This window comes from Molothrus aeneus, chromosome 2 (assembly GCF_037042795.1).
Source record: "Molothrus aeneus isolate 106 chromosome 2, BPBGC_Maene_1.0, whole genome shotgun sequence".
In the NCBI taxonomy this organism is placed as follows: Eukaryota; Metazoa; Chordata; class Aves; order Passeriformes; family Icteridae; genus Molothrus; species Molothrus aeneus.
In genome coordinates, this window is record NC_089647.1 from 101,375,457 (window position 1) to 101,401,769 (window position 26,313).

Here is a 26,313-nt window from a genome sequence, read left to right on the forward strand (position 1 = left end):
ATGGTCAATAGAAGAATTAGGAGTAGACTTACTAATTTAGAAAAACTGCCTTAAGTTTGCAGTATACAGATCTATTGAGGGCAGGGCAAAAACCCTCACAAATTTCATCTTCAGGCAGCCATTTCATATTTCTTTTATAGACAGACAAAATCTACCCTGTTGATGTGGCATGTTTTTCAGATCATTGTCATCATATCAAAATTCACAAGAAGGCTCTGGACTCTTACACGCTTGTTCCCACTAGGAAGGCAATTCAGTTTCCACCTCAGATCTGCGAGCAAGGCATCAGCTGAGCAACTCAGACCAACCCAGGAGGCTCCACACCCTTAGTGAGTGAGGGCTGAGAAGTCTGGAGTGGGAGAAGAAGTTGGCAGGGAGGGATACAAAGGCAAATAGCATGGAAGAGCACATAAGCTCATCTGAATTTCTCTGTCATAATGGGAGAATGAGATAAACAGTAACAGCAAAGGTGGGGGAAAGAAAATGCCCAAACCAAAATCCCAGCCCAAACCCTAATCCATTTGAAACCTGGCTCCCATACATGCTCTGGAAAAGGGCAGCACAAGCAATCAATAGACTGGACAGGTAGGACAGTCTATGCTTTATTTCTTCTTTGAGCTTCAGTTCCTAAGCTAGTATCAATACTTCTTAAATATGTGTCTTGCTCTAAAGATGTAAAATTTTAGACCTGCTGTGATATTTCCACAGACAATCAAATTTACAAGTGAAAAATGTGACCATTTGGAAGCCTTAAGTTTACCATTTCTCAGCAGGAGTTGTGAGAAGTCTCTTACTTTTTAAAATAATGTGCAATAGTCTTTTTTATTGTTGGTTTAAATTCATCAGACACAGAAAAACTATAAGACTGACATTCCTCTTGCTCTCTCTACTTTGCATACTGAAGTGGACACTGCATTTTCACAATACCTTTTCTGGAGGGACTGCATACAGTTCAGGCATTAGCACTAATCCATTCTTCTCTCTAATAAGTATTCCTTCCAGAGCCTCTCTATACTCTTGTACCTGAAATTATTTTTAAAAGACAGTGAGAATTCACATTACAGTCAGCAAAACTGAAACAATAAAGTACTTTTGAGCAGTACTTTTTTATTGAAAGTTAATATATTTTAAAAAGAAAAAAAGGGGTGGAGGAATCATGACTTGCTGATGGAAGAACAGGGTTCAAATTATCACAGACTGTTCCAGCATCCCAGTGTTATCAGAAACATGAACACTTGTCTTCAAACTGTAACACATTGCTACAAAACTTCCAGTATATTCCTGCTGAGAAGTGTGGTGGGTCTAGTGCTGGCCAAATGCCAGTACACTCATTGGAATATACTTACTCATTTCCTGCTGTGAGACAGGATTAGGAGGAAGGCAAAGCAGGCTCAAAACTTTAAAAGGGTATAAAGAAAACCTTATTAACTAAAAGAAAGAATAATAAGAATCAGAATAAAGCCTTTAGAACACTTCTCCCCCCTACAACTTTTTTTTCATGCTAACAATGTACAGAACCAATGCAGTCAGTTTATCACTTCTAGAAGAGTGTTTCTTCAGTTCACTTAGGGAGAGGAGTTCCTCTTGTCAATTTATGGAGGCTTCTCCACAAGAAAACAGTTCTCTTGTGGCATTTAATTTCCACGAATAGCAGCTGCCCAGAAATCTGCAATCGTGAAGTCTCTCCCATTTTTCACAGCTTTTCTGACAGCTGTGTTTATGGGCCATGTCAATTTATGGGGTATTATTTTAAGGATGAGCTATTCAAGAGTAAAGGTTCTCTTTATCTATCTCTGAGATCATCTTCATCTTCATCTCTGAGAACAGAAGTCTTCTTTCCCTGGCGCAAAGGGTCTTCATCACTCTTCTCTCTCTCTGTTCAAACTTCCCATGGGATCACAGCTACCTCAGCATTTGCTTACTTTAGCATAGAGGCCTTTGCTCATATCTACAATTTGAACACTCTATCTCACCATACTTTCAACAAGTTACAGGGAAAAAGACTCTGATGTATACTTAGAGGGAAACTTTTCAAACACTAACAGCACCTGCCTCAGAAATCTTTTTTTCTGCTATTCCTGAGTAAAGTGGATCACTCAAAGTATGGTACTCACAGATTCACACACACTGACATTTTAGTATCCTGTCCCACTCCACTTTTTTTGAGTCCTCAGGGTGCTTATTTTTCTAGCAAAACCATTTGTTTGCAGCAGTAACTGGGGACTAGACACTCACCTGAGTGTCTCAGTGACTCATTCAACTCTGTTTGAACAGTGGAGACTGGGAGCAATTGCCTTGACCATGCCCTAGAACAGTCCATCTGCACACCAAAAAAAAAACCCAAAACAACCAGGTACATACTGTCCCAGATAATCCAACTAAGGTCTAGAGCCTGCTTCAGGAAGTGGTATTTTATTGACAGGACTGAAGTTTCTGTAAACTTTCTGATTTTCCCCCTCATGAAATAATGTCATTTCTCTCTTCATCAGACTACTTTTACTGTGTTCAGGAAAACATTTTATGTGTCTAGTGTGGAAGGAATTTCACTTGATTTGCAACAACTGATACAGAAAGAGGGCTTTTTGGTCTGAAATTCTCTGAATAGTTTCTGATGACATTTCAATTTATAGAGGAGCTCAGCAATCTCCTATCCCTCTGCATGCCAGACAATTTTAAATCACATACATTTTAAATTTCTTTCAAGCTACCAATCTGCAGAAGTTCTGGTATGAATGTCTGCTTACTTGCTGCTCTTTAAAATCACCAATACTCCCCAGGTGCCACCATAATCTTTGGAGGGCTTCAATCAATTTAGCTCTACTGACCACTGCATATCTGGCACAGTAACGGCATGAAGTGACTTAGGGAACTAGTGAAAATGAAATTGCCCCACATAAACCAATCCCAAATCTCTCTGAATGTACAAAAAGACTGAAAGTACTACAAATCAGCCAAGCCAGAGAGGCTGGGGAAAAAGAAGCTTGCCTCATCCTGAAGTAATTGAGAAAGGGGCATCAAGGTTGGTGATAAGACAAAACTAGGCAAATAAACTCTGTTTAACCCAGTTTTACCACCCCAGCTAACAGAGCCACTCAGCCTGGTAGGGAGAGGGCAACCAGGCCCCAGTGTGCACAGCCCTGCTGCCTCTACCATGTCATGAACTCCCCAGGAAGGTGAAACTGGCTGAAGACTATTCCACTCTGCTAATGGTGTATCTAAATAATACCCAAAACAAACATGGAACAAAGTTACAAAATACTGTAGGTAAATGGTTTTGCAATTTGAAAGCAATTTCTTCTTTCCTCACCTGGATTTTGTCCTCATTAAATATTCCATCAATTAGGAAGTATGTCCAGAATACTGGCCATTCACATTCAATATTCTCAAAGAGCTTGAGCTCAGCAGGATCATAGTGCAGCCTGCTTGGATCCTAAAAGATTCAACCACACTCATTTAGTCACAGTGCTAATTTAGCCACTTATATTCCAATCATAATGGCAGCCTATTTTATACAAATTATAACACAGAAACCAATAAACCCACCAAAAGTAGTTTCCATGCAGTCTCTTGACTTCTTTGTCACATTCACTCTCAAACTCATTTAATGGTTCTCTAGACAAATCCATCCTTTCTAATCTCAGGATCTAAGTGTTTCCCAAATGATTGTGGCTCTGCCTCAGTTCAAAGATATTTTGGGATGTTTCAGAGATACCACTTCATCTTAGACATCATAAGCATATCTAATGGTTAATTTCTAATAGAATTATGAATTAAGTTCTGTCCTTAATAACTGTTTTTTAAACCCTTAGCCTCCCTCAAATATGTGTCCTTTCCAGGGTGGATACCTGGATTACTCCCAAATCCACTAAGATGTCTTAGCAGTGATGGGGATCTTCACCCCTTCATGTATATAAAAAAAAATATGTCTATAAAGAAGACATAAAATTCTTCTAATGTGAAGAATTACTGAAAATATACATCATAAATATACATCAGAAGTACCTCTCTGGGTGTCTTGTAACCATCTCGGAGAAAGCGACAGCAGCCATAGCGGCCCTGTAAAAACAGACAACATTGTAGGAAATTTCCCATACACTTCTTCCTCACAGACTAAGATCAGCATAAAGGTGTGTGCTGAGTTTTATGGGTCACTTAGGGATCTTCTTCCCTCTCTTTATGCACAGATGAACCACCTGGCAACCCTTGTTTAATTTGGATTTTTGGTTTAGCAAGAGGTTCTGCTTCTCTCTTTAGAAAATAAAAAATAAGTAAATCCTTACCTGCAATTTGGATATGATTTCACTCTTGGTTACATTAACAAGGTTTACATCCTCCACTGCAAAAGCTGGATAAGAAATAATAGACAGAAGGCCAGCATCTATCTCCTTGGATGTGGATGCCCTTGGCAACATGGAGTACAGAATAGACTGAGCAAAACAAGAAAAGGAGAGAGGGATGTAAAACAATTTGCCTACTTCAAAAGCTATGTCAAATGCAAATGAGACTACACTATTTCCAAACTGACAGAGAAGTCTGTGCAGTTATTTTTAACTGAGTTAGAATGAGAATGCTTCACCCTAATCAGTTTCACATGATCTACGAGAAACAGGATGAGCAGCATAGCCTGAAGCCATCCTTATTATGTTACATTTTGGCTTAGTTAATCAACATTTAATTTAAAAACAAAGGGGAGAGGGTGTTAGGTTTCCGCCTAGTAAAGCAAAGAGCAGACTAATTTTTACCTGACAGTGTTCCACTTCATCAGGAAGAACATGAATCACTGATTTGTGTCCTCCATGAGCTCCAAAAAGATCTAGTTCATCAATTGCCTCCAAAGCAGCCTTCAAAGAAAACCAAACCACAACTCAAAATCAATTAATACCTTTTAAACCAACTATGTACCCTAGCACCTGTATTTAACCTCTGAAAGAACTTACATAAGACAGCAGTTTGCCCCACCAACACTTTTTCATCTTTAAAGAGAAGCTTGGCAATATTTTAGAAAAGTAACTATTTCTGGTTTTCAACTAGTAGGATAGAGCATTGATGTACTGGTGATCCTTCCTACAATTTAAAGGCAATGCAAAAAAAAATGGGAGCTGGGTTTCCAGAGAGATATTATCTAAACACTGACGTACTTAGTAAAAAATGTTTGTCCTGCCCTATATTTCAAAATAGCCTCCTGTATCAGTGTGGGGCCAAGACCAGCAATCTCTCCCTCTTGCAGAGCACACAAAATCTTATAAATCCTGCTGAAAGGCAAATACACCTTTAACCTTGATGATATTTGTCTTCTGTCTGTCCCTCAGACATCATGTAATGAGGTAGTTGTCAATTACACATTTACATTTATGGCCTTCTGAGCTTCATTTAGTATCGCCATGACCTTGTGCTACGAGGGAACCAGAAATATCCACTTTCTTTTAAGTATATCTTCATTTATTTTTCTCTTTAAACTATTTGTAGAAAATTTCTTAAACTGATATTCTGCTGTTTTTTTGAATTTACATTTGACTTGGTTTTATCATGACAATACATACGACACTGAGGCTGAAGAAGGAAGGAGGAGGGAAAGAAAACAAGAGGCCACTTTATAAGATTGCATCTCACTGAATCTGAGTCAGATTCATGGTTCAATTAATCTGGCACCCTTCTTGCAATGCCTGGAACAACTGTGCTGAGGTCCTTCAATGAGAGCCATAATCTCAAAAATTTTACACTAAAAAATACTCACACCTAAACAAAAGTTCTTATACAATCAGCTAACTATTGCAGTGGCCAAGAAGACCATACAAAGGAAGCCATCAGGTTTGTCAGAGCCCTCAAGCACAACACAGCAGCCATGAAGGAGGTGTCAGGAAGACATTCTCACTTTGGCCATTCCCACGGAGCTCGCGTTTAGTTCAGGGATTCCTTGGTTTGTTTTATCACCACGTTCCCAAATTCCATAATCCTGCAACAATACCATCAAGAAAAAAATGGCATGATTATATACAAAAGCATTGTTTTGCCCCCTGTCCCACAGAAAATCCCCATGCCTACATTAAATTAGTTTATTATTTCCCTTAAAAAAAAGAAAGAAAGAAAAAAGGGACTCCAAGTCTCAAAAGAGACCCTCCTCATGTTTGAAAAAGCACATAAAATACACCCCAGCAGGGTCATGTGTACAATCACAAATCACTGCCTTCACAGAACACACAAAGCCCTTCATCCCTCCTGTGCATGTTTCTCCCCATGTCGCTTCAACTTGGTTTGCTAACAACCTGCCCTTTCCAGAAAGGCCTAGAAGACTCAAAATTAGACATCAGGAAATATTACTAATTATCAGTAAAACCTCCTGTTATTATGATAGAACAAGTATACCTCACCCACGCAGCAGTAAATCCTCCACAGCCCTCCCAACATCTCCAAAGATGCTGCTTGCACTGTAAAGTACTGACAGGTTCTGATATTTTCTTGTGGAAAAAACAAGTCCCTGTTTTGCTTCTCCAGCAATAAATAATTTTCCACCCACACTTGAGCAGTGTTCAGATCATTTACATATAAATAACTACTTACAGCAACTTTGTAGGCAGCTTCTATGTAAAAAACAAGATTCTGGATAAAGGTAACCTCATCAAGGGTGAAGATAATACGTAGCCCTGATCAAAAGAAGGAAAGAGAATAATTATATTGTATCAGAACTGCAATAGCTACTCTTCAGTGAGTTTCATGCTTATGTTTATTTGCTTCCAACCCCTGCCCATTGAAATCAAAGGAAAAACTCATACTGATTTCCAAAGGTCAGGCAACAAGCCTCAATACTTGCTACTGACAAAATACTTCAAACCCCACCAATATAGACTGTTTCAAAGACCAACCAAAAGCCAACCAAAGACCAACCAAAACTGTGAGGGTGACACTCAGACCATGGGTAAAAAGCAGAGGCACCTGAGCCAGCTCTGCCTCTCCAGAACAGTGCATACCAATTTCTGCAGCTCCCCAGCCCTCTGCCTGCTCAGTGCTCTACCTAGGAACCTTCAAGATGACCAGGTGCCAGCTCTGCAGGGATCAATTGCAAGGGGCTTCAAGGACAGAAAAACATGTAAGAAAACAAATCCTTATCCTCACAGGAGGAGTACAATTAAGAAGAACACAAGATAAAACAGCACCAGTAAGAGAAGAAACACTGATGGCACAAGTGCACCTGACTTGATATTGCCACTCTCTGAAGAAATGTGGTTGTCCCCTACAAAGTCTTTAAACATGAGACTTCTCTGACATGATTCCAAATATCTCATGTATTTGATGTCTTGATTAAGGGCATAGACACTGCCAATTACTATAAACATGAAATTTCATTTAAGACATATCTTTTTTCCAGAGAAACATGACTTGCTTCTGAGTAATAATTTTGTAAAGACCTTTGAAGCTGATTTCTAGCTCTTTTTTTTCCTTTTAAAATAAAAGCTGGAATAGAAAAGGCTGCAACAAAAGGCAAAAATATCTTCTGCTTACCTGATGCAGTCATCTGTGCCAAGAAGAGCAGGTAGAGGGAAGTTGCATCCACTTGTAGATGCCCCCACTGGTCGTCCCCAACCACCGTGGCACAAGTTGCTGAGTTGTACTTGGCATGGAGGCAGTCTTTGGTACTCTGAGTGCGTTTGAACTTCTCAACCTTATCTACCTAAAAAACATCACAAATATCAAATCTGAAACATTTTGGAAGAAATTCTCCAAATTATTTCAAAATTAACAACTTTTCTTAGGTGAGGAGAATCTTGAGGTATTAATCCTGTTACCACATTCAGTTTTGATTGATCAGAGGGCTTAAACACAACTCTGACTTTAGACTCCAGTTAAAGCCACATCTCTACAGGAAAGAATACGATTAAATCACCTTGTTGAGTACAGATCTAAACTACAGGCATCCATCTTGGTGAAAATCAGTTTGCAAAGGCAAAACTCTGACTTGCTACAAACAGTCTCAAAACATTACTTGGACAATAAGTGGAAGCCAGGTTAGTGTTTTCCTCAAGAGTTTTAAGAAGACTCTCCACACCATCATTGGCACACACACAGAATAAGTCACTCCACAGAAGACACAAGAACTACACACTTCAATGAAATGCTTTGTACATACAACATCTACTAATTCAACTCAATCCTATGGCATTACCTGTCTCATCATGCACTGCAAGAGTCCCCGCATCAGCTTCACAACATTCTGCAGGAACAAAACAGACCAGTGACACTTCCAGCCTCATCAGCTCTTACAAACAACATTCAGAAGTGGCAAAGTTCACACCCTCTACTAATGTCCTGCCAAAGGTAAAAAAGAATGTGCATTTTCCCAAAATGTCTTGCATGCTTTTTTTTTAAAATATACTGATCAGATTTCATTCCCATCTAGGAGAAGTCTTTTTCCTAAGGTCCTCTCTAAACAGTGGAACAACTCTCCATGGTCCTTCTATCAGCTAAAGGAAGTAAGAAGAATGGAAGAAGAAAAGGAAGTCTTGTAAGAATACTAACAATAATTTATGAATGACAGATCTAGGGAACACTGGTAGGTGACATCAGACATTGACATGACTGTGAAACCTCCAGAGTTTCTTTCACTCTTTATGCAGTACAGCAAAAATTAAGTGACTCGTAGAGAAAGGGCTGCAAATCGGAATGTAGAGAAGTGCAAGACTGTGCATTAAATAATCAACCCTACCTTTTCACCCCAAAAATATAGCCTCAAAATATGATCATGCAAACTGAGTCAAGGTTATTGTGTCACCATGGACCTCCCTGGTTCAAGTAGGACATACCAGCAAAAAACTTACCCAGTAACCCCAAAACAACAGCAGGACACCAACAGTCCCTCACTTCACATTTAACCCACCTCTGTTTACATTCTCATTTCTGATACTCACATGCCCAGATGCAGATTTTAGCATTTAACTGTGTGAGTTATGTTCCCTTCCAATTCTCCAGCACAGGTGTCATCAGTCTGGAGATTGATACCTTCTCTGCTATGATCAAACATGCCTACACACCATGGACAACCTCCATGCACATTCCAAAGACTTCCACTTTAAATAGCATGCTTCTCTTTACAGGGAAGAATGGTCTAGCAGATAAATTGCTGCAAGATCCAAGCAGCCTAAGCCTGATTTTCTGCACCATAACACACCTCATGAAGGACCTCAAGGCTTAATCAGAGAGAGCCTTGTAAATTGGGGCACAAAACCTCTCAGAAGCCTAATTTTCAATAATCAGCCAACCGATGGAAGTTTGACTTCTACATATTTTTGTTTTGTTTGTAGTTAAATTCAGATGTTAGCCTCTCTGCCATCCAGTTCTTCAAATCCTCCTTGCCAGAAAGTTGCCAGGGACACTGCACACCACACACTGCATGGCTGCTGCTGTCTTTGGAACACGTACTCCAAGGTGGGAAAACCCTGCCAGATTCCAGACACAGTGTGAATGCACTCTCCAAAACCACACCAGTAAGAAAACCCGAACAGTGGAACCGGTTCATGCCGAGCCTTGACGCACCTGCTCGAGCTCGTAGGCTTTGGCTTTATCCTCATCCCGGTCCGCGTTCTTGCGATAGGCCATCCCCAGCCCCCACACGGCCAGGATGCTGTAGATGTTGTCCCGTACCCAGGCATCCTTATGGTCGGCTCCAGCTGAAAGCAGCCCCGTCACTGGGTTCTAACCATGGCAGAAGGAATAAAGAACAAACATCACCACCTCAAGTCCCATCACTTCTCTCTGTACTAAAGGGTAACAAACTAAAGATGATTTCATGCTAAGTGCACACTGTGGCTGCTCATGAATTCCCAACAGAAGTGAGACCCCATCCTTCTTCCCCAAACTCACACAAGTGAAATGCAAAATTTATTTGAACACTTCAGGCTGTAAAGTTTACAGCATCCAGCTGGACATCTTCATCCACTCAGGATTAGTAGCTAAGTCACTGAGTGAAATGCAGAATACATCAAGGAAACGGAAGTTTAAATTTTACATATTTATGAGGAAAAGAGGGCACTGAGTTAACACTAGAAATTGAGTGTGGAATATATGCTCCTCTATGTAAGTGGTCTGTGGCATAATCTTTAGAAAGTAAAAAACCACTAGTGATCTTCTAGGAGATTAAAAAAGTATTTCTATACATCTGCCCACTGGGTTTATGACAGCTAAATGAACGTAAAACCTTTTTTATATCCTCCTTTGGAAAATGTACAGGAAAAAAATGTGAAGGTGTTGAAAAGCAGTACTGTCTGAAAAGCAGAGCACTGAGTAGTCTCCTGCATCCCAAATACTCCATTAAATTTTTAATTGCATCATTAATTCCCATCACTTCACTATCCTTAATTTTTTTAGACCATCTTTCTTGGCTGTACCTTCTTGACTAACAAAAAAATGAGACAAAGAGGCAAAAGTCAATAGAATTTTTGATCAAATCAAGCCTTTAAAGAAAATTTCAGTGAATGAAGACCAGTTGGGGGGGCTGGTGTGACAAGGGGCAAAGATTACAATAGTAAAGACTACTTTTACAAAAGTAAAATTTAAAAGGATACATCCACCAATTTTTAATTTCTCCCATACACTGGTTCACTCAACTCTATTTTTTAAAAAGCTGGCTTGAGGGGGAGGGGATTTAGTTACAATTTCCTGGTCTCTGCATGTGAGCAGCACATGGGTGACAGCCTGACAGACATGACCTGGCATAGTCAGCCCCACTGTTATGGTTTAATACAGCAATGTTTAGTGACTCCCTCAGAGTAGAAATGAAGTTCTGTTGCAACAGCCCTGCCTCAGCAAGATCTTCACAAACCAAGTAACAGCTGAAGGACCCCTACTCACCTGTTTGATGGGGAAAGTAGCACATAGGAATGCAAATGGCTTTAAAAAATTGTCTTTGATCTTGAGAAGTCAAACAGGAAGTAACAGAAGTCCCAGTTCAGCACTGTGCTCACATGTGAACAAAACCAGGGTCTCAAAAGGCAGACCACATACTCCCAACGTTCCTAGAGGACACTTTGTTTCATCCCTCCAATGCAGGACAACAAGTGTCTACTCACCTGCAGCCCTGCCTTGATAGAGATCACTCTGCTGAGAAATGCTCATTTTGGTTTATTTTCCCCTACTCTTCATGCTGGCTAGCTGCCATTTGAAAAAAAAAAAAAATGTCTCTGTGTACCAAATTGGAATCCCAGAGAAATGGCCCATCCCAAACTTTAAAAGACTATTCAGCTCCCAGGGAGGGACTTGTCTAGCTCAAGAGGTTGTATTAAACACATCCATGGGTAGCTATCACCATTTCACCACCTTTGATTCCTCTACAATTGGTCCCAGCTTTTGGGGTGCACTGGGGCTGGCTCTCAGGAACTGACAACACATTCATGTCTTTCCTCATGCACATTCAGAATGTTAGCAGAACAATGTAATATACTAATTAATATTTTAAGTATCTTTGTTTGAGCTTTTTAGAAGTGTTTTCTCCTAAAAACCACAATTACTTTCTTCTGTTACCTTCTAACACCATATGAAAACTACAATGTTTACAAGGTGCTAAGCCACAGAAACATTGAGTTTGACATTTGACATCCCCTGATGTCAAAGGGATTTTAGCTTAGCTAGTCTTCAAACATTCCATCTATGCAGTGATGGTTAATTAGACTAGCAGGTCTCATCCTGCAAATCACACTGCTCAGAAGATCCATGGAGCAAAGAATTTTATCAGCACCACAGGCTGCCAGTTGAGAGCACTGCAACAGAAAGCTGATTGCTGGACTAAGACTTTAAAGTGTTGTATCATACCCAAACTTATTTTTAAATCTATCCATCAATCTGGAAAGAAAAAGACCCCCCTCAACAACCCAAACCAAAAAACACACCAGTTCCTACAGGGCAGCAAGTGTCAATAAGAACTTCAGCAGGACAGGCACAGGAAGTTCTAACAAGAGCAGCAAAGCAAGTAATTTAGCATCTTGCTGAAAGGTGCAAATTAAACAGATTGTCTCATTGATCTGTCAGGTGAAAACTGAGGTAGCTCTAGCAAAGCTTGTAGATTTGCTTGTGAAACCAGATGTAACATGATGTGAGTGAGTCTTGAGCATGGTCTTGTGCAGGACCAGGGCTGGACTTGATGATTCTTGTGAGTCCCTTCCAATGTGATTCTGTAATACAGCTGGGGTTACCCATCAAGGTAGGAGCTTTCCTTGTCAGGTCCATATGCTTTTCACTTATAGTACCATAGCAATACTTAAAATGTACATAGATGTTAAGTTTTACTATTTCCTAATCTTAAGATTCACATTTTTTTCTTATGTCATTCAATTTAACAGGTGTAATAAGCAGCTGAGAACATCCTTCTGGTGGTGCTTTTCAATGTCTGCTCTGCACCAAAGCATCCCTCTGGCCCCTGTGCCTTGGGGTACATGCAGCAGATGGCAGGCCCCCCACAGACAAGAGCCAGTAGTCTGGTCTTCTCCTCCTTTATAACCTTTAACAGGATGGTAACTATCACTGTGTATGCTACAGGGACTGACAAGGACAATGCAACATCTGCAAAACGGGAAAAGAAACCTACTGACCTGATCCTGGAAGATGCCACAGAGAAAGCTGTCAGCCCTGAACAGGTTCAGTTGAACCTGTTCTTTGATCACATCTGCCTGGTAGCACAGATATCCTGCATTAAAAATTGCCTGTAAAATCACATTGATCTAGAGTGATTGGAATGAGCACAAGATCAATTGCTGCTACTGAAAAACCTAGCTCCAGGTGTATTAAACACCTGATGAAAGCCCACTGTTTGTGCACACTCTGTGTTGCCCTTGCTGCACCTCTCAGAGGTGAGTGTGTCCCTGGCCCCTGTCAGAGCACAGCAGCTGATGTGCCAAGGCTGCACTCACTCAGCTGTGCATGCGAGGTGCAGGGTCACAGTCAACATCAGCCCCTGCTGAGCAGTGGCACCTCAGAAGCATTTTAAACGCCTTCTGGTTCTTCTGCCAGGCTGCTCCATGGCTAAAACTCACTTCCCTGGCTCCTGGCTCCCTGGCTCCTTCCTGGGAGGCACTAAGAAGGCACCAGCAGCAGTGAAGCAGCAGCATCCAAGCCCACCCAGCCACAGACTTTCTGCTCCCAAGAAAGACACAGCTGCATGTGGCCCAAAGACAACCTTCCTAACTTGCCCAAGCACTGCATCTCTTCACCTGGCTGAACACAACATTTTCAAACTATTGCAGTGAAAAAAACAGAAAGACTATATATAAATATATTTTAAAAACCTAGAAACCTTGAGCATTGAGCATTTCTCTGGGTCCTCTTGACATACCACTGATCCTCTGCCTTGCTGCTAGCCCGCCAATTGCTTTCCATACAAAGAAGAAAACTTTCCCCACCTCTGAATTCTCCCACACATTGAGCCCTTAGTGGAAAAGGCAATACACAATCATGAACACTCATCCTACTGCTTTAAATAGCAATTACAAAATTCTTGGTCAGCAATATGAACCCCTGTATTACCATTTACTTACCCTTTTTCCTATTGTTAAATATTAATATCATCAAGCGTTTCATGGGCATGTTTGAGCTCTGAATCTCAGAGGCTCCATGTCTCCCCTAATGGAAGCTGTTATCAGCATTCTCATCTTACAAACAAGGAAATCAAAGCAGGCATTGGAAGCCAAAGTGACTTGCCCAAGGTCATCTTGCTGACAATAGGCAGAGATGGGAGTACAGCTAAAAGCTTCTCCTGCACCCCAGCACAGGAAGAGCCAAAAATTATCTTCTCATGCCACATATACCAGTTCTTGCATTTGTTTCTACTGAGTCTACAGTAATTAGTACACAAACATCAATTCACAGGTGTTTGGACCCTGTGCTCAAAACAATGGCCAGTGACAAAAATCTTACTGACCAAAGTGCATTTGGAGCCCAGCCTCTTCTTTCATTGCTTACCAGTTTCTTGCAACTCTCATCAACAAAGCGTATCTGGTAACCAATCTGCGCAGAAAACCCTGCTGCTCATCTTTATATACTGGATTGTTTTAACCAAACAAAGCATGACACTGCTGAACACCTTCTGAGTCCTCAGTGCCCACCTGGGTAAAACAAGCACACTTAGAGAGCACTGTGCTGACCAAAAAGCACAAGGTGCACAACAATCTCCAGCGCCGCTATTTTCTTTCTTTCGCTGCTCGCCTGTGCAGGCAGCCCCGCCTGACGCTCCAGAGGCTCAGCAGTGCGGACAGCGGGAGAACAGACTGGAAGCTCTGGGACGTGTCCCGCCGCACACACGGGCTGGGGGAGCGCACAGGGACCCGCACCGCGCTGTGCTGACAGACGCGGCACAAAGTCCTGCTCGGGGCTCTTCTGTCACCGGGGCGGAATGCTGCTGTTGCCGTGTGTGCATATACACACAAACACACACACACACATATGTGTGTGTATATATATATATATATACATATATATATATATACACACACATATGTGTGTGTATATATATATATATACATATATATATACACACACACACACATGTGTGTGTATATATATATATATATACATATATATATATACACACACACACACGCATATATACACACACATATACATAGTATGTAGTGTGTATCTATCTATCTATCTAGACAGACAGATAGATAGATAGATAGATAGATAGATAGATAGATAGATAGATAGATATAGTGTGCACAACGGCTGGGTGTGTATCATACGGCCATGAAGACATTGTATACACAATATTATTATAATTTACAAGCTCAGACTCGCTGTGTTTTCCACGCGATTTCCAAGTGCACCTTACATCCTGCTTACCCGCAGGATCCGCACCGCCTCAGCATTCCCCGCTCTGCTCCGCAGGCGGGGGCGGGACAAGCGGACAGGAGGCCGCCGGAGCAGGGACGTTCGTGTCCCTCCGGCAGCCCCCGGCCCCGGCAGCCGCCCCATGCCCCCGGCACGGCCCCACCCCGCCCGGCGCCCCCAGCCCCGAGCAGACGTCCCGGGGCGGCGGCTGCTCCTCACCTGGTGGCAGAGGATGGTCCGCTGGACCAGGCGGGCGTAGCCGTCCAGGCGCACCCCCGAGTTGCTGCGGCTCCTCATGGCCCCACAGCGGGCCCGACTGCCCGGCTCGGCCGCGCTCGGGGCGGCGGTACCCGGAGATGGCGGCGGCCTCTCCCCGCCCTCACGGCGGAGCGGGGCGGAGCGGCAGCGGCCTCCGCCCTCAGGCACCGCGGGGACACGGGGACAGCCCTGCACAAGGACCGAGCGGAGGAGGGGCCGCGTGGCGTGACAAAAGCCCGGCTGCGTTTGTAAAAAATAATATCGATTTTACAGAACCTCTTCGTAAATTCGTAAAATAAAGCTGAGAATACCAGAATACTTGTTGGAAGCTTTTCTTTCCCCCAGCCTTAAAAAAATCTCACCGGTCTGAGATCTGCTGGAATGAAAGCACAGAACAGATGTAGCAGAGTAGCTGAAGGTGTGGTATTCACTCAAAATTCCGAAAGAATTTTTTCCCGTTGTGAAATACAAAGCTGTGTTTCGTGTCAGGTACAAACAGGCGACGTGTGAATTTGTGAGTGCGAAATGTGTGGAGACCGACAATGGGAGAGCTGTGAATTCTAATAATAACTGAGGAAAATAAAGCATGGAAAAAGGCCTTTGTCTTTTGTTTGCAATTAACCCTGGTTGATTTTGGAGCATTGGAATTAAAGCGTTAAGGATGTTGCTTTTTGCTTGTAGTTAATCCATAAAGAGCTCTGCAATAATTACCTTTTGAAGTATAATTTTAGAATATTACTTGTATCCTTGAAGCTATAGCTTTGGAATATATATAAAGGAAATATGCTTATCTCACGCCTTATTGAAGCAGAGAAAAACAGCTTGAGAAAGGAACATGAACATCACCTCAAGGATTTATGGTTTTGACCAAGGGAAGCTGGACATCACTGTTATTAGATTTATGGTCTCTGCAATTAAAAGGTGGACCCACATCTGGGGACCTGGACTCCACCAGATGGGATTCGTCTTTCTTCTTTTGGGAACTGGACTGCCACTATCTGGGATACTCCTTTTGAGATACATCCTGAGAAAACCTAAAATCACAATAGTGTATAGAATTATGACGTAAAAATTTAGAATAGAAATTGCTGATGAGTAAAAATTGGAAACAGAAACTGCTGAAAAAGCTGATGAGTACCCCTATAAATACCTGTAACCCTCAACAATCGGTGTGCAGTTGGAGAGAAAACTTCCCCCACTGTACCCAGCGCTGTATTGCTCATACTTTACCGTATTAAATAATAAATTGATTGCTGCTTGAATATTGGCCTAGTCTAACTTCTTATTCATAACGCCATTGCCTTTTTTATTTTTTTAAGTGAAATTGTAGCATTAACAGAGTTACTATTGTCACTTTTCCTTGCTGTTCTTCCTTCATTGCCTATAGCTGACAGTCGTGGTTGAGAAGGCAGCGTTCACAGCCGCGTTGTTTCCTTCGGCGGCGGTCGGACCCCACCTCTGTAGGTTCTGCACAGCAGAGCAGAGGACAGAGCTCGGAGCTTCATCACCTCCCTCTGCCAGAGCCGAGCGGTGAAACCTGCGCCGAGCCGAAACACGGACCAGCTCACCGCTCCCTGAGCTCCGCGCCAGCCTCCCCCTTCAGGGCACCTCCTCTTCGAGAGACTGCACTTAGGCACCAAGTTTGCTGGGCAGGGTGCTGCCAGCTGTACACAGCAGGTTGCTGTTTATCTTTGACTAAGCTTAAAACCTCCTTACAGATCCCCCGAGATCCCTTGCAGCCACAAACTAATGCACAGAATTTTACTTGGTGCTCTGGGCGGGTGTTGCAGCTTTCCCCAAGCTCTCTCTGGGTGTCCTAGCTAAACATGTCAAAGAGCCCAAGTACCAAAAGGATACTGTAACACCCAGTGTAAAAACACGTTTTCACCTAGTTTGAGGATGAGCTAAAATATTATGCTGGTGCAAGTGCAAATTTTTACTACAATATGAGTGTGCTATTAAGTGGCAAAGTCAGAAAGGACTCATCTCTCCTAGGAATATATAAAATAAAAATTATTTCAAGAATCCTAACATATTTTAGTGTGTAAAAATAAAAACAAAAAGACTCCAAGCAGGTCAGTGGAATTTGTGTATTCATAGGAAATTTAATTACTGAAGCTAAACTCAGCTATGTGCTTTTGCTTACAGCATTCCTTTGGGAGAGCTTCAGCAGTCTTGAGGGCAGGCCTTGACTGGACTAACTTATGTCAGGGTTTTCTCTGCTAAAATCCAGATCTGTCAGAACCATGCAAGGTAAAATATGTAGTAGAGAATAAATGAAAAAGCTGGGTCAGCTTTATCTCTAAGAGGTGACATACTGTTGATCCTGGAATCTGAAGAATTGTAATGCAGCCCAGTATTAATGACACATTTATCTAAAGGACAAAGTTTATATATTTTGTGTTGTGCTTGCTGCGATTTTATTATTTTTTACAGTTGAAAATATAAATATAAGAACATTAAATAAATTTACAAGAAACACTGCAAAGGCAATTAGCCAAATAGTTAAAGCATTCACAAAAATGCATTCCAGCTACTAGCATTCCAGGATGGGCTTTTACCAGCATGCAGCTAAAACCCTGTGGATAAACACAACAAATACTTTAAAATCTCCCCTTAAAAGCGTAGTCAGAGTAATTTTGGATGTGACTGACAGAACTGAAAGAACCAATGCGTTGCCCACAGAACCACAATGGGGTTTGAGCACTGCAGAGGTTCAATTGCTAACTCCAACAGAGCCCCAGGTAAGAGGCATGTAACTCATGCTTTTTGTTGAGGAGATCGTTTTCAGGGTGCCCAACTAAGCCCTCCCCACTGGGAAAGCAAAGCCCTTACTCCCCATCAGCATGCACCTGCTTCATGCAGCCCTCTCTCTACAGGGCCTGGTACTCTGCAGTCTGGCACCAGTTTGTCCTAGTTTGCTTTGGGAGCGTCCAACTTTTGCCCAAGAATGCAAATTGAAAAAGCAGTGGCCATAGCTGCACATGTGTGTGAGGAAGAAGAGGTAAGACCAGGACTTAGGCCAATTTCTGTTCAGGAGGAACCTTCAAAATGTTGTATGGACTTTCAGCTGTTTTACATGAAGAGCCAAAATTCTTTTGTTCCCAGTAAATATCACAAGAGGAATGCAATTTTGCTTCAGCAATTACTGAGCTAGTGCCTCAGTATTTGGTTTGCCAACCACAAGCCAAAGTTTAAGCAGAAATACTCATTAGAATAGCTCAACAGCTGCCCTTTAAAAAACAGCCATGCAATGAAACAAACAATTTCTCAGCTACTAAATACAGCAGCTGTCATTTATTATTTCTATTTTTTCTTCAACTTGCTTCCCCTCCCCCCCAAACTTCTCAACTTCCATCATTGCAAATGAAAAACAGCAGTGTTTCACCACTCAATATAAATACTGAGCCTGGTGAAATCAATGGCAAAAACTGATGGCTTCACTCAAGCCACCAACACAACTTAGTTGTAATTAATCACCTACTGACTACTTTATTTAATACTCCATTCATGGCACTCTACTTGAATTATACCCAATTTCTATCCCTCTATGGTGTACTAAAAGGTAGCTAAATGTTCAAGACCAATTGTGTTTGTTATTTACAGTTCTACATCTAGTGAATATATTCAAACCACTATAAGTAATCCACTTACTGGACAAATTTTGTTGCATTCTATGTTAAAGATAATTATCTAAAGAAAAATGCAAACTCACAATAAAAGTTACAAACAAAATACCAATTATTTTTCTATACATAGGTATATTTAAATTTATATTACAAGAAATAAATATAAAAGTATCATTGAGATGCTTAAAGGTTGATATTTTCTGCTTATATACATCACTGCAGAGTTTGCTACTAAAACGTACAAAAAGTTGAAGACAGTGTAGCTAACATTTTTAAAGTTAACATCGTTTGTATGCACAAGTTGTAACTTTCTACATTTATACAGTACTACTAAGCATTATATCCAGATAAACTTAATTGTAATGAAAAAAGTCTAAATAAAACTTTTGTTTAAATGTTAAAAAACCCCTCAAAAAACCCCACTCTGATGAAGAAAAAAAATGGAAGTGTGACACCTGTAATCTGACATCCAAGACCTCGTCAAAATAATAGGAATAATAGGTTCCTTTTCTTTTCTTGTTTTTTTTTTTTTTCTTAATAATTGTCCTTGTCAATCCATTGCATGGCTGCTTTGAAGTTCCAGTACCATATATTAAATAAAACCAGTTCTTGGTCTGCTCACATTACGTAAAACTGCTAAAGTAAAACTCTACTTCACACTGTAAAACAATGTGCTGTTTAAAAGGAAATCACATTTTCTCCATAGAACTTAGGCTTCCTCTCTTTGAAGTCCTTCTGAGTGAGATTTGGCTTTCTTGGCTGCCAGTATCATCCTTGTCTTGGAATACAAGTTGTTTGCCTGAAAAGTCATGGAGACACACATCACCATTCTGTACACTGAAACAAACACCATTCTTCTCACTGGAAAGATGGCCTGTTGAAACAAAAAAGTGCATTCCCTATCAGAAAGGTTCAGAATCAAGCCTCCCATGTTTTTTTTAGTCACTATAGGGAGTTCATACACTCTCATTTTATCCCTGCAACAATTTTAAAATGTGTATTTTTGGTAAATATTTTGTATATATTTCTTTTCCTGTATGAAATCCTAATATTCGAGAGATGTTAATATATTTATGCACAAGGGTTCAATATTTTAAGCAATGAAGGTCATAATTCTCAAAATGTAGACTTGACTTGGAATAAGTATCACTAGATAAGATGCAAATTACTCCTCATTTTAATGATTTGCTTTAATGAATTGAGTTTTAAAGGTATCTCAGATGTGCCATGCATCTGAAAGAAGAAAGTGAGAGTACAAGGAATTCAACTTACAGCATTTACTTCTGAAGGACAATCAGAATAAGGCCTAGGTCTGATCATGGGTCAAAAACCATTCTTAGACTGCAGAGAATCTAACCCATTTAGGTGAATCCACAATGAACACATCTAATACCATTGCTGACTGAAGTCTTTTACTGAAATGCTCCACAAATATTTAGTTCACTGGATAAATCTCCTGCCACTGTGTATCACATTCTAAATATTTTTAATGAGAATTTGTGTTTTTTTATTCTAAGTATTTGTGCAAACACTTCAGTTTGGACTTTTAAAAATTTAGTTATTTAAACAGCCAACAAGCACTTAAACAGGCACATATGTAGACAGGGTATGACAAGCAGAAAAGCTTTGTTCATTAATTCAAATAAGAAAAAGGTTGAAATGATAGAAAATAACCATGCTTGCTAACACTGTGATTGTTGTTTAACCCCCTGCCTGCCTAACACTCTTTTATCTTAGGAGTGTTCAAAATAGCTGTGCCCTAATGTTAGGGCAAAAGCTGAGAAGAAAATAAGGCTTTTCTGTGAAGAAATTCAGAAAGATGGTTTGTGTTCCTCAGTTAGAAAATCTGGAGGTTCAGCCATGTGATACCTAATTGTAGTTTCTGAAACATGAAAATCTGCAAGAGAAAAACTGAAAATAAGGAAATATTAGAATGCCATAAAAAGATGAAGTCCAGTAGGAAAGCAAAGTCACAGGCTACAGAGACATCCCAAACTTACCACAATAAGTCATTCAGTCCTGAATCTGGAATAGCATTTCAGTAGAAGCAGTGAAGCTAAAACCATAAAGTGTTTACAGCTCAGTATATTTATGACATAGGTCTTAATTTCTAGAGTGTTTTTGGTTTTGGAAGTCATTTTTTAAAATGAAGTGTTGCAATGTTATTTTCAAGTTCCAGCTTTGAGAGGAGAGCAATCAGGTGCAGCAAATTATTAGGTCCCATGTTCCTATCTAACAGCAGTCTAGTACCTTTTGGAGGCATTACCCCAGCTCTTCTGAGATACAGCTCCCCCATGTTTGGAAGATTAGGTGTAAGGAATTGCCTCCAAGAGCTTTGCTGGGAGCTATCCAGTTTAGTTATAGGTTTAGCCTCTTCTTACAAAGAATTATTTAGTCAAACTATGCTGGTTCTCAACTGATCTGTTAGATAAAAAGTATGCTAATTATTGCATTATGTGGTATCCATACAGGGAGATTTTACAAAGGAATGTGAGAAAAAAAAAACAACCTCAAATTAGAAAGCTGTGCAGGGCATGTCCAAATGCCATCTCCTGAAGTGTTGTGATTTCACTGCAGTATGCAGTTAGTACACTTAAAGGAACAGTAACCTCTAACCCACATACAAATTCCATAGCTTTTGCTCTGTATAGCTGAGAGGTTATCTGCTGATATAATCTTGTTGATTATGTGCTGTCTTCTGACAGCATAGGCCAGGAAATGAGGACAACACAGCCTCTCTAAGCATGTTCAACAGCTTCATAATAAACATTCTAGTTGATGACATGACTTAGCATCAGCTCTTGATCAATTGGGAAAAATACCTCAGGCACACAGGAGTAATGTCTTCTGAGTTTTGCTTGACTTAGGGTTTTATACATTACACATTTGTAAGTTATTTTTCTGTTTGAAAAATTGATTGACTTTACTGAGAGCTCAAACCAGCACCATGACATGTGCCCTGCAAGAGTGTGAAGAACTAGATTATTTTCACTGAAAAAAGTTAGTTTTTAATAAGTACTTTCAGTGATGATTCATATCAAGCTTTCTCAACAGACAAATAAGCCACAGAAAATTGCAAGTGAATTTGAGTGCAGTGCTACTGCATTTCAACTCCTCAGGAAGAGCAGAAGGCAGCAGTGCAGAGGACAGTACTATGTTAGAACAGGAAGGATGGAGAATTTTACTTCTGAAGATACACTATTTTGCATTATACTTACCATTTCCATTTGCATGGACTGAATAATCATTATTCATTAGCAGTGTTGTAGAGTTAGTGGAGTTACTGTTTGATTGTAAGGAGTTGGAAGAACTGGATACTCCTTGATTTACAGTCTGCTTCTTTAAACCATTTGTAGCAGTTCTACTCCAGTCTAAAACAGGAAATCATACAACTCACACAAGCACTATATAAAAATATAGTTAATAATGCAACTGAATTGATATAAAACCAAGGCTTTACACACTTCTTGCAGTATTTGAGGCAGAATTCTATTGTAAGAATGCAATGAGTCTTGATGTTTAAAATTATTTAAATGTAGTTCCTTTTCTCTTGTCCCTTTTTAAAATACAAGCAGTCAACTGTCATTGTTTTACAACTGCAGAGCAGATCAGAAAAATAACTGAAGTGCAGTTGATTCTCTAAGTGAAAGTGTATAAAAATTCATGGCTTTACAAGAGGACAACTACTTAGTAACAAAATAACATAAAGTAATTAATGTCTTCTTTGGTTTAAACCATGCTTCCCTTTGTTTTTGTGGAAATAACTGGTAAAACTATGGCTGACCCACAAGCTGGAACAAATCTTACCGTTTCTAACTGACCAAAAGTCTTCTGCAAAGACATGCCTTTACCCTGCAGTGGAAGAGGTCATCTCTTAGCAGTTAGCAGCTTAAGGCAGCAGCATGTAAACATGCAAGCGCTGCATCAGCTACCACCTTCAAAGAGTATAATTTTGGAAGTTTACTGTATCTTGGATAATAAACTAGAACTGCAACTGCAGCAACATGATCAATTGGTTTTTTTGGGGGGGTTTTGTGGGTTTTTTTTTTGTTTTTTTTTTTTTTTTGTAATTATTACAAAATACCAGGAACTTAACACTAAATATAAGAATTCAGAAGCTAAAAACAATATTAATATTTACCAGAGTTTTCAGCCAGCCTGAATTTCCCACAACAAAGATATCTTCTCCACTGTTTACGGACATTCTCCTTTGTAACACAATAGAAGATGAAAATGAAGAACCCTGCAAAGCAATAACATAAAACGATTGTTGCAAAATTCACTTTTACTACTTCCTAATGAACAATGTTTTGGTTTTCTTTCATTTCTTTAAATTTCTAATAAAAAGTAATGACATTTTTCTTTGCTGAAAAAGTTTACAACTCTGAACATTGCAGAGCACTTTTTCCTTACATAGATTAGAGGAATCATACACACAAAAGAAAAAACAACAAATACAACCAAATGCACAAAGTGCATAAAGTTTTATTTTATCAAATAAGAAGGGAAAAATTCTGTTGATCTTGAAATTTGCTTGATGCTTTTGGAAAAGATTTCAAAGCACTGTCAAAGAGAGGGTGTGATACCATGCTATCAGATTATGAAGCTTTTTTAGCACATCCTGTGATACTGTTACATCTTTTATTAGCAGCTAACCTATTACTACCGATGCCACAAAATTTTGAGCACTCACCCAAAGAAAATAACTCATATCTAAAATAATAATAAATGGTACCCCCTTTACCACAATTTCAAATATTTACGAGAAGGGATGGTGCCCTACCAGCGCCACATTACAGTTTCTTTGTCTACTTCTTATTTGCTACTAACTGACACAGGGTGGCATCCAACTTCTCCTGCTTAAAAGTTCATCACAATTGCCCCCCCTTATGGGAAAGTAGCACTTAATCTTTGCACAGTTTCCAATCTGCAATGGGAAACAGTTGTATTAGGTTTAGAATGAGTAGTAAATAATAGTAAATCAACACAGCAAATAGGGGCAAGGTGTATACACTGAACAGCAATTTTCACTGTTTTAGTGCCATTTAAGCAGAAGTTTGGATCCAAACTTCAGAAGGGCAATTCAGGTATATTTAGGACACTGAGGACAGCTACAATCCCTCCCGTTTATATAAAAGTCTATGTGGCAACTCTGCTTTTGGATATGTCCAGCAGCACCTGTCTTTGCAAAAGTTTATGTTTTCATATCTACTTCTCATATATTCTTAAGTACTATATAGGCCATGCTTAAGAGTTGGGTCACTAATTTTTAGATGTTTCAGCCTTGCCTGTCTCAATGACCCTTTGCTGAATGTCAAACCTCCCCAGATCCCTTAGGGGAACTGAAAAAACAATATTGTTTTCACTACATGAACTACATCGTAACATGAACACTTAAAGTAACTGAGTATTCAAAATTAATCTGTTTATTAGTGGAAACACAGTCACTTCCAGGGATATCTGGTTTGCATACACTTTTAAAGTGACAATATTTATAAATATACCATACCTATATAAATAGTATCTAGTTTTTCTGTACCTTATCATAACAAAACTGCAACTTAAGGTTACTGTAAAGCAGTATCATCTCATCTCTAATATAATTAACATGCTACTGCACATATCAAATTTAAATTTTTATTGCTGAATCAAGAAAATGATGTTTCAAAATGTTTGGTTTGTTATATTATAGACAGGGAGCTGTTATGTGGAGTACAAACTTACCTTGCAAAGTGTTGAAAATGGTAAAGAGGTAAGTAAACACCTCATTTACTGTGAAGAAAGCAAACCCCCAAGTAATTCCCAACAAGAATGTGAGGCCAGCAACACTCCTAAGGTCTTGGATACTGGTTTTCCTTTGAGCACCGAGTTGTTTCTTCTTTTTGATACGACAGAGCTGGATCAGCACAACAATGAACATGCTGATATTGATCAGGAATACCAGGCAGAAGTATCCCACAGCAGTAATATAGAAGACAATTCTATTTTTGATCCAGCAGCTAGAACAGAAGAACAGTCTGTCAACCATTATCAGAAACAGAAACTAAGTGAAATAAACATGAGACAAACTTGTAGTTTCTTGCATGCAAACTATTTTTGCCTTTTACAAAAGAAGCTAGTTTTTTTTTGGCCAAAGGATATGAGCCTTCATAAAGGCAATAACCCTAAAACACAAGATACTGCAGAGTTGTACTATTTCAAAGCACTACTATTGCTTTCTTGCCTTCCCCCACTTTAAAGAAAAGCAATTTGTAGGAACTCCCTCCACTCCCCACCCTCACCTCCCCCAGAGCTCCTCCCTTTCACTCACAATTCATCAGGTCCGTTTATGGAAACCTTTCCAGTGGTTATAAGTCCATAATTATCTGGTGATACTGCCAACACAATGGACACAACTATTGCTGGTAACCCTAAAAGATTATGAGAAAACACATACATAAAAATCCTAACAGAGACAGTAGTATGAGGACTTGAAAATATTATATTTTGCTACAAAATCTACATATTGTTTCTGAAATTTGGCTGTTGAATTCTGCTGACTACTAGCTGTCTGAAAAATTGCAGCATTCAAACTGCTCAGGAGCACAACTTGCAAAGAAACAAGAGGAGTCCTTCACAGCCAGCTCTAAAACTTTCTGAATAAATCAACAAATACCATTAGTCTTCAAAGTGCTTCAAAATATCTCTTACAGCATAACTGATTTTTGTTCTTACTTATGTTTTAAGAAACAAATAGGAGATAAAAATCAGGCCCAGAATCTCTTCATCATTTATCCAGTTAGATCTGGTTTTGCTGATTTTTGTTAGCAACAGTGCTATTCCAGAAATAGAAGATTTACTTATTGGCATATATTCTCAAAATGATAAAAGCATGCACATTCAAAATTGGTTCTATTGTACTAGGACAAGGAAAATTCATTATCACTTTGAATTGCAGAAACTTCAGCTCTGCAGCTGGGGGGACTCCATGCCTCAGAAAGGTGGAACATATATCAAAACATTTAATGACTGCCTAATTTTAATTTCTGACCTGTATCATATTCACTGAAATACTTGATAAGAGGAATTGTCTATTTAGCATAAAGAAGGAAAAAAAATACATACCCCAACCAACAAGACAAAATTTAAGAATGTATTTCCGTACATAGGTGTTAAAGACCTTCACAAGGGCCAGATACATGTGGAAAGCTTCCAGGCCCATCCAGGTAAAGGAAACCAAGAGGAAATAGTGAAGAAATACTGCAACTGCAATGCACAGGCCTCGTGTGTCATACAGTGCAATCCATGAGTCAAGGAGAAAAACTAAGTTGAGTAGAAGTAATGCAGCACACAGCTGAATAAGTATTTTGGAGGGGTAGTCTCTCCGGATTTTCCTACCAAAAATAAAAAAAAGAACATTCATGAGATGGCATCAGCTGTCCACGGATCCCCAGCTTACTCCCTCTCTTGCAGTCTTTGGCAGTCACAAATGCCAAGGGAAAAAAAATTAAATTTTCATTCATATACAATGCTGCATGTGTTGCACTTATACATGGAGAGAATAATTTACAACATACTTCCTAAGTAATGGTCTGTATATATAAAGTTTTTAAGAAAAGGTTACGTAAATACAGACAATATT

At 39.8% G+C, this 26,313-nt stretch overlaps 2 protein-coding genes across 2 annotated transcripts in view; both read right to left on the reverse strand.

Moving 5' to 3' along the window:
- Nucleotides 1-15,129, reverse strand: part of PHKA2 (phosphorylase kinase regulatory subunit alpha 2) — a 44,876-nt gene extending 29,747 nt beyond the window's left edge. The window contains exons 1-11 of the mRNA XM_066545404.1: nt 15,025-15,129; nt 9,526-9,684; nt 8,159-8,206; nt 7,498-7,666; nt 6,559-6,641; nt 5,873-5,953; nt 4,743-4,841; nt 4,281-4,427; nt 4,003-4,056; nt 3,308-3,430; nt 928-1,023 (exon numbers count right to left, since the gene is read on the reverse strand). Of these exons, the coding sequence (XP_066401501.1) occupies nt 928-1,023; nt 3,308-3,430; nt 4,003-4,056; nt 4,281-4,427; nt 4,743-4,841; nt 5,873-5,953; nt 6,559-6,641; nt 7,498-7,666; nt 8,159-8,206; nt 9,526-9,684; nt 15,025-15,102 (1,137 nt within the window). The 5' untranslated portion in view covers nt 15,103-15,129. The remainder of the gene's footprint in view (nt 1-927; nt 1,024-3,307; nt 3,431-4,002; nt 4,057-4,280; nt 4,428-4,742; nt 4,842-5,872; nt 5,954-6,558; nt 6,642-7,497; nt 7,667-8,158; nt 8,207-9,525; nt 9,685-15,024) is intronic.
- A 3,987-nt stretch (nt 15,130-19,116) lies between these two features.
- Nucleotides 19,117-26,313, reverse strand: part of ADGRG2 (adhesion G protein-coupled receptor G2) — a 44,493-nt gene continuing 37,296 nt past the window's right edge. The window contains exons 22-27 of the mRNA XM_066571645.1: nt 25,797-26,065; nt 25,003-25,102; nt 24,417-24,691; nt 22,834-22,935; nt 21,911-22,063; nt 19,117-19,566 (exon numbers count right to left, since the gene is read on the reverse strand). Of these exons, the coding sequence (XP_066427742.1) occupies nt 19,382-19,566; nt 21,911-22,063; nt 22,834-22,935; nt 24,417-24,691; nt 25,003-25,102; nt 25,797-26,065 (1,084 nt within the window). The 3' untranslated portion in view covers nt 19,117-19,381. The remainder of the gene's footprint in view (nt 19,567-21,910; nt 22,064-22,833; nt 22,936-24,416; nt 24,692-25,002; nt 25,103-25,796; nt 26,066-26,313) is intronic.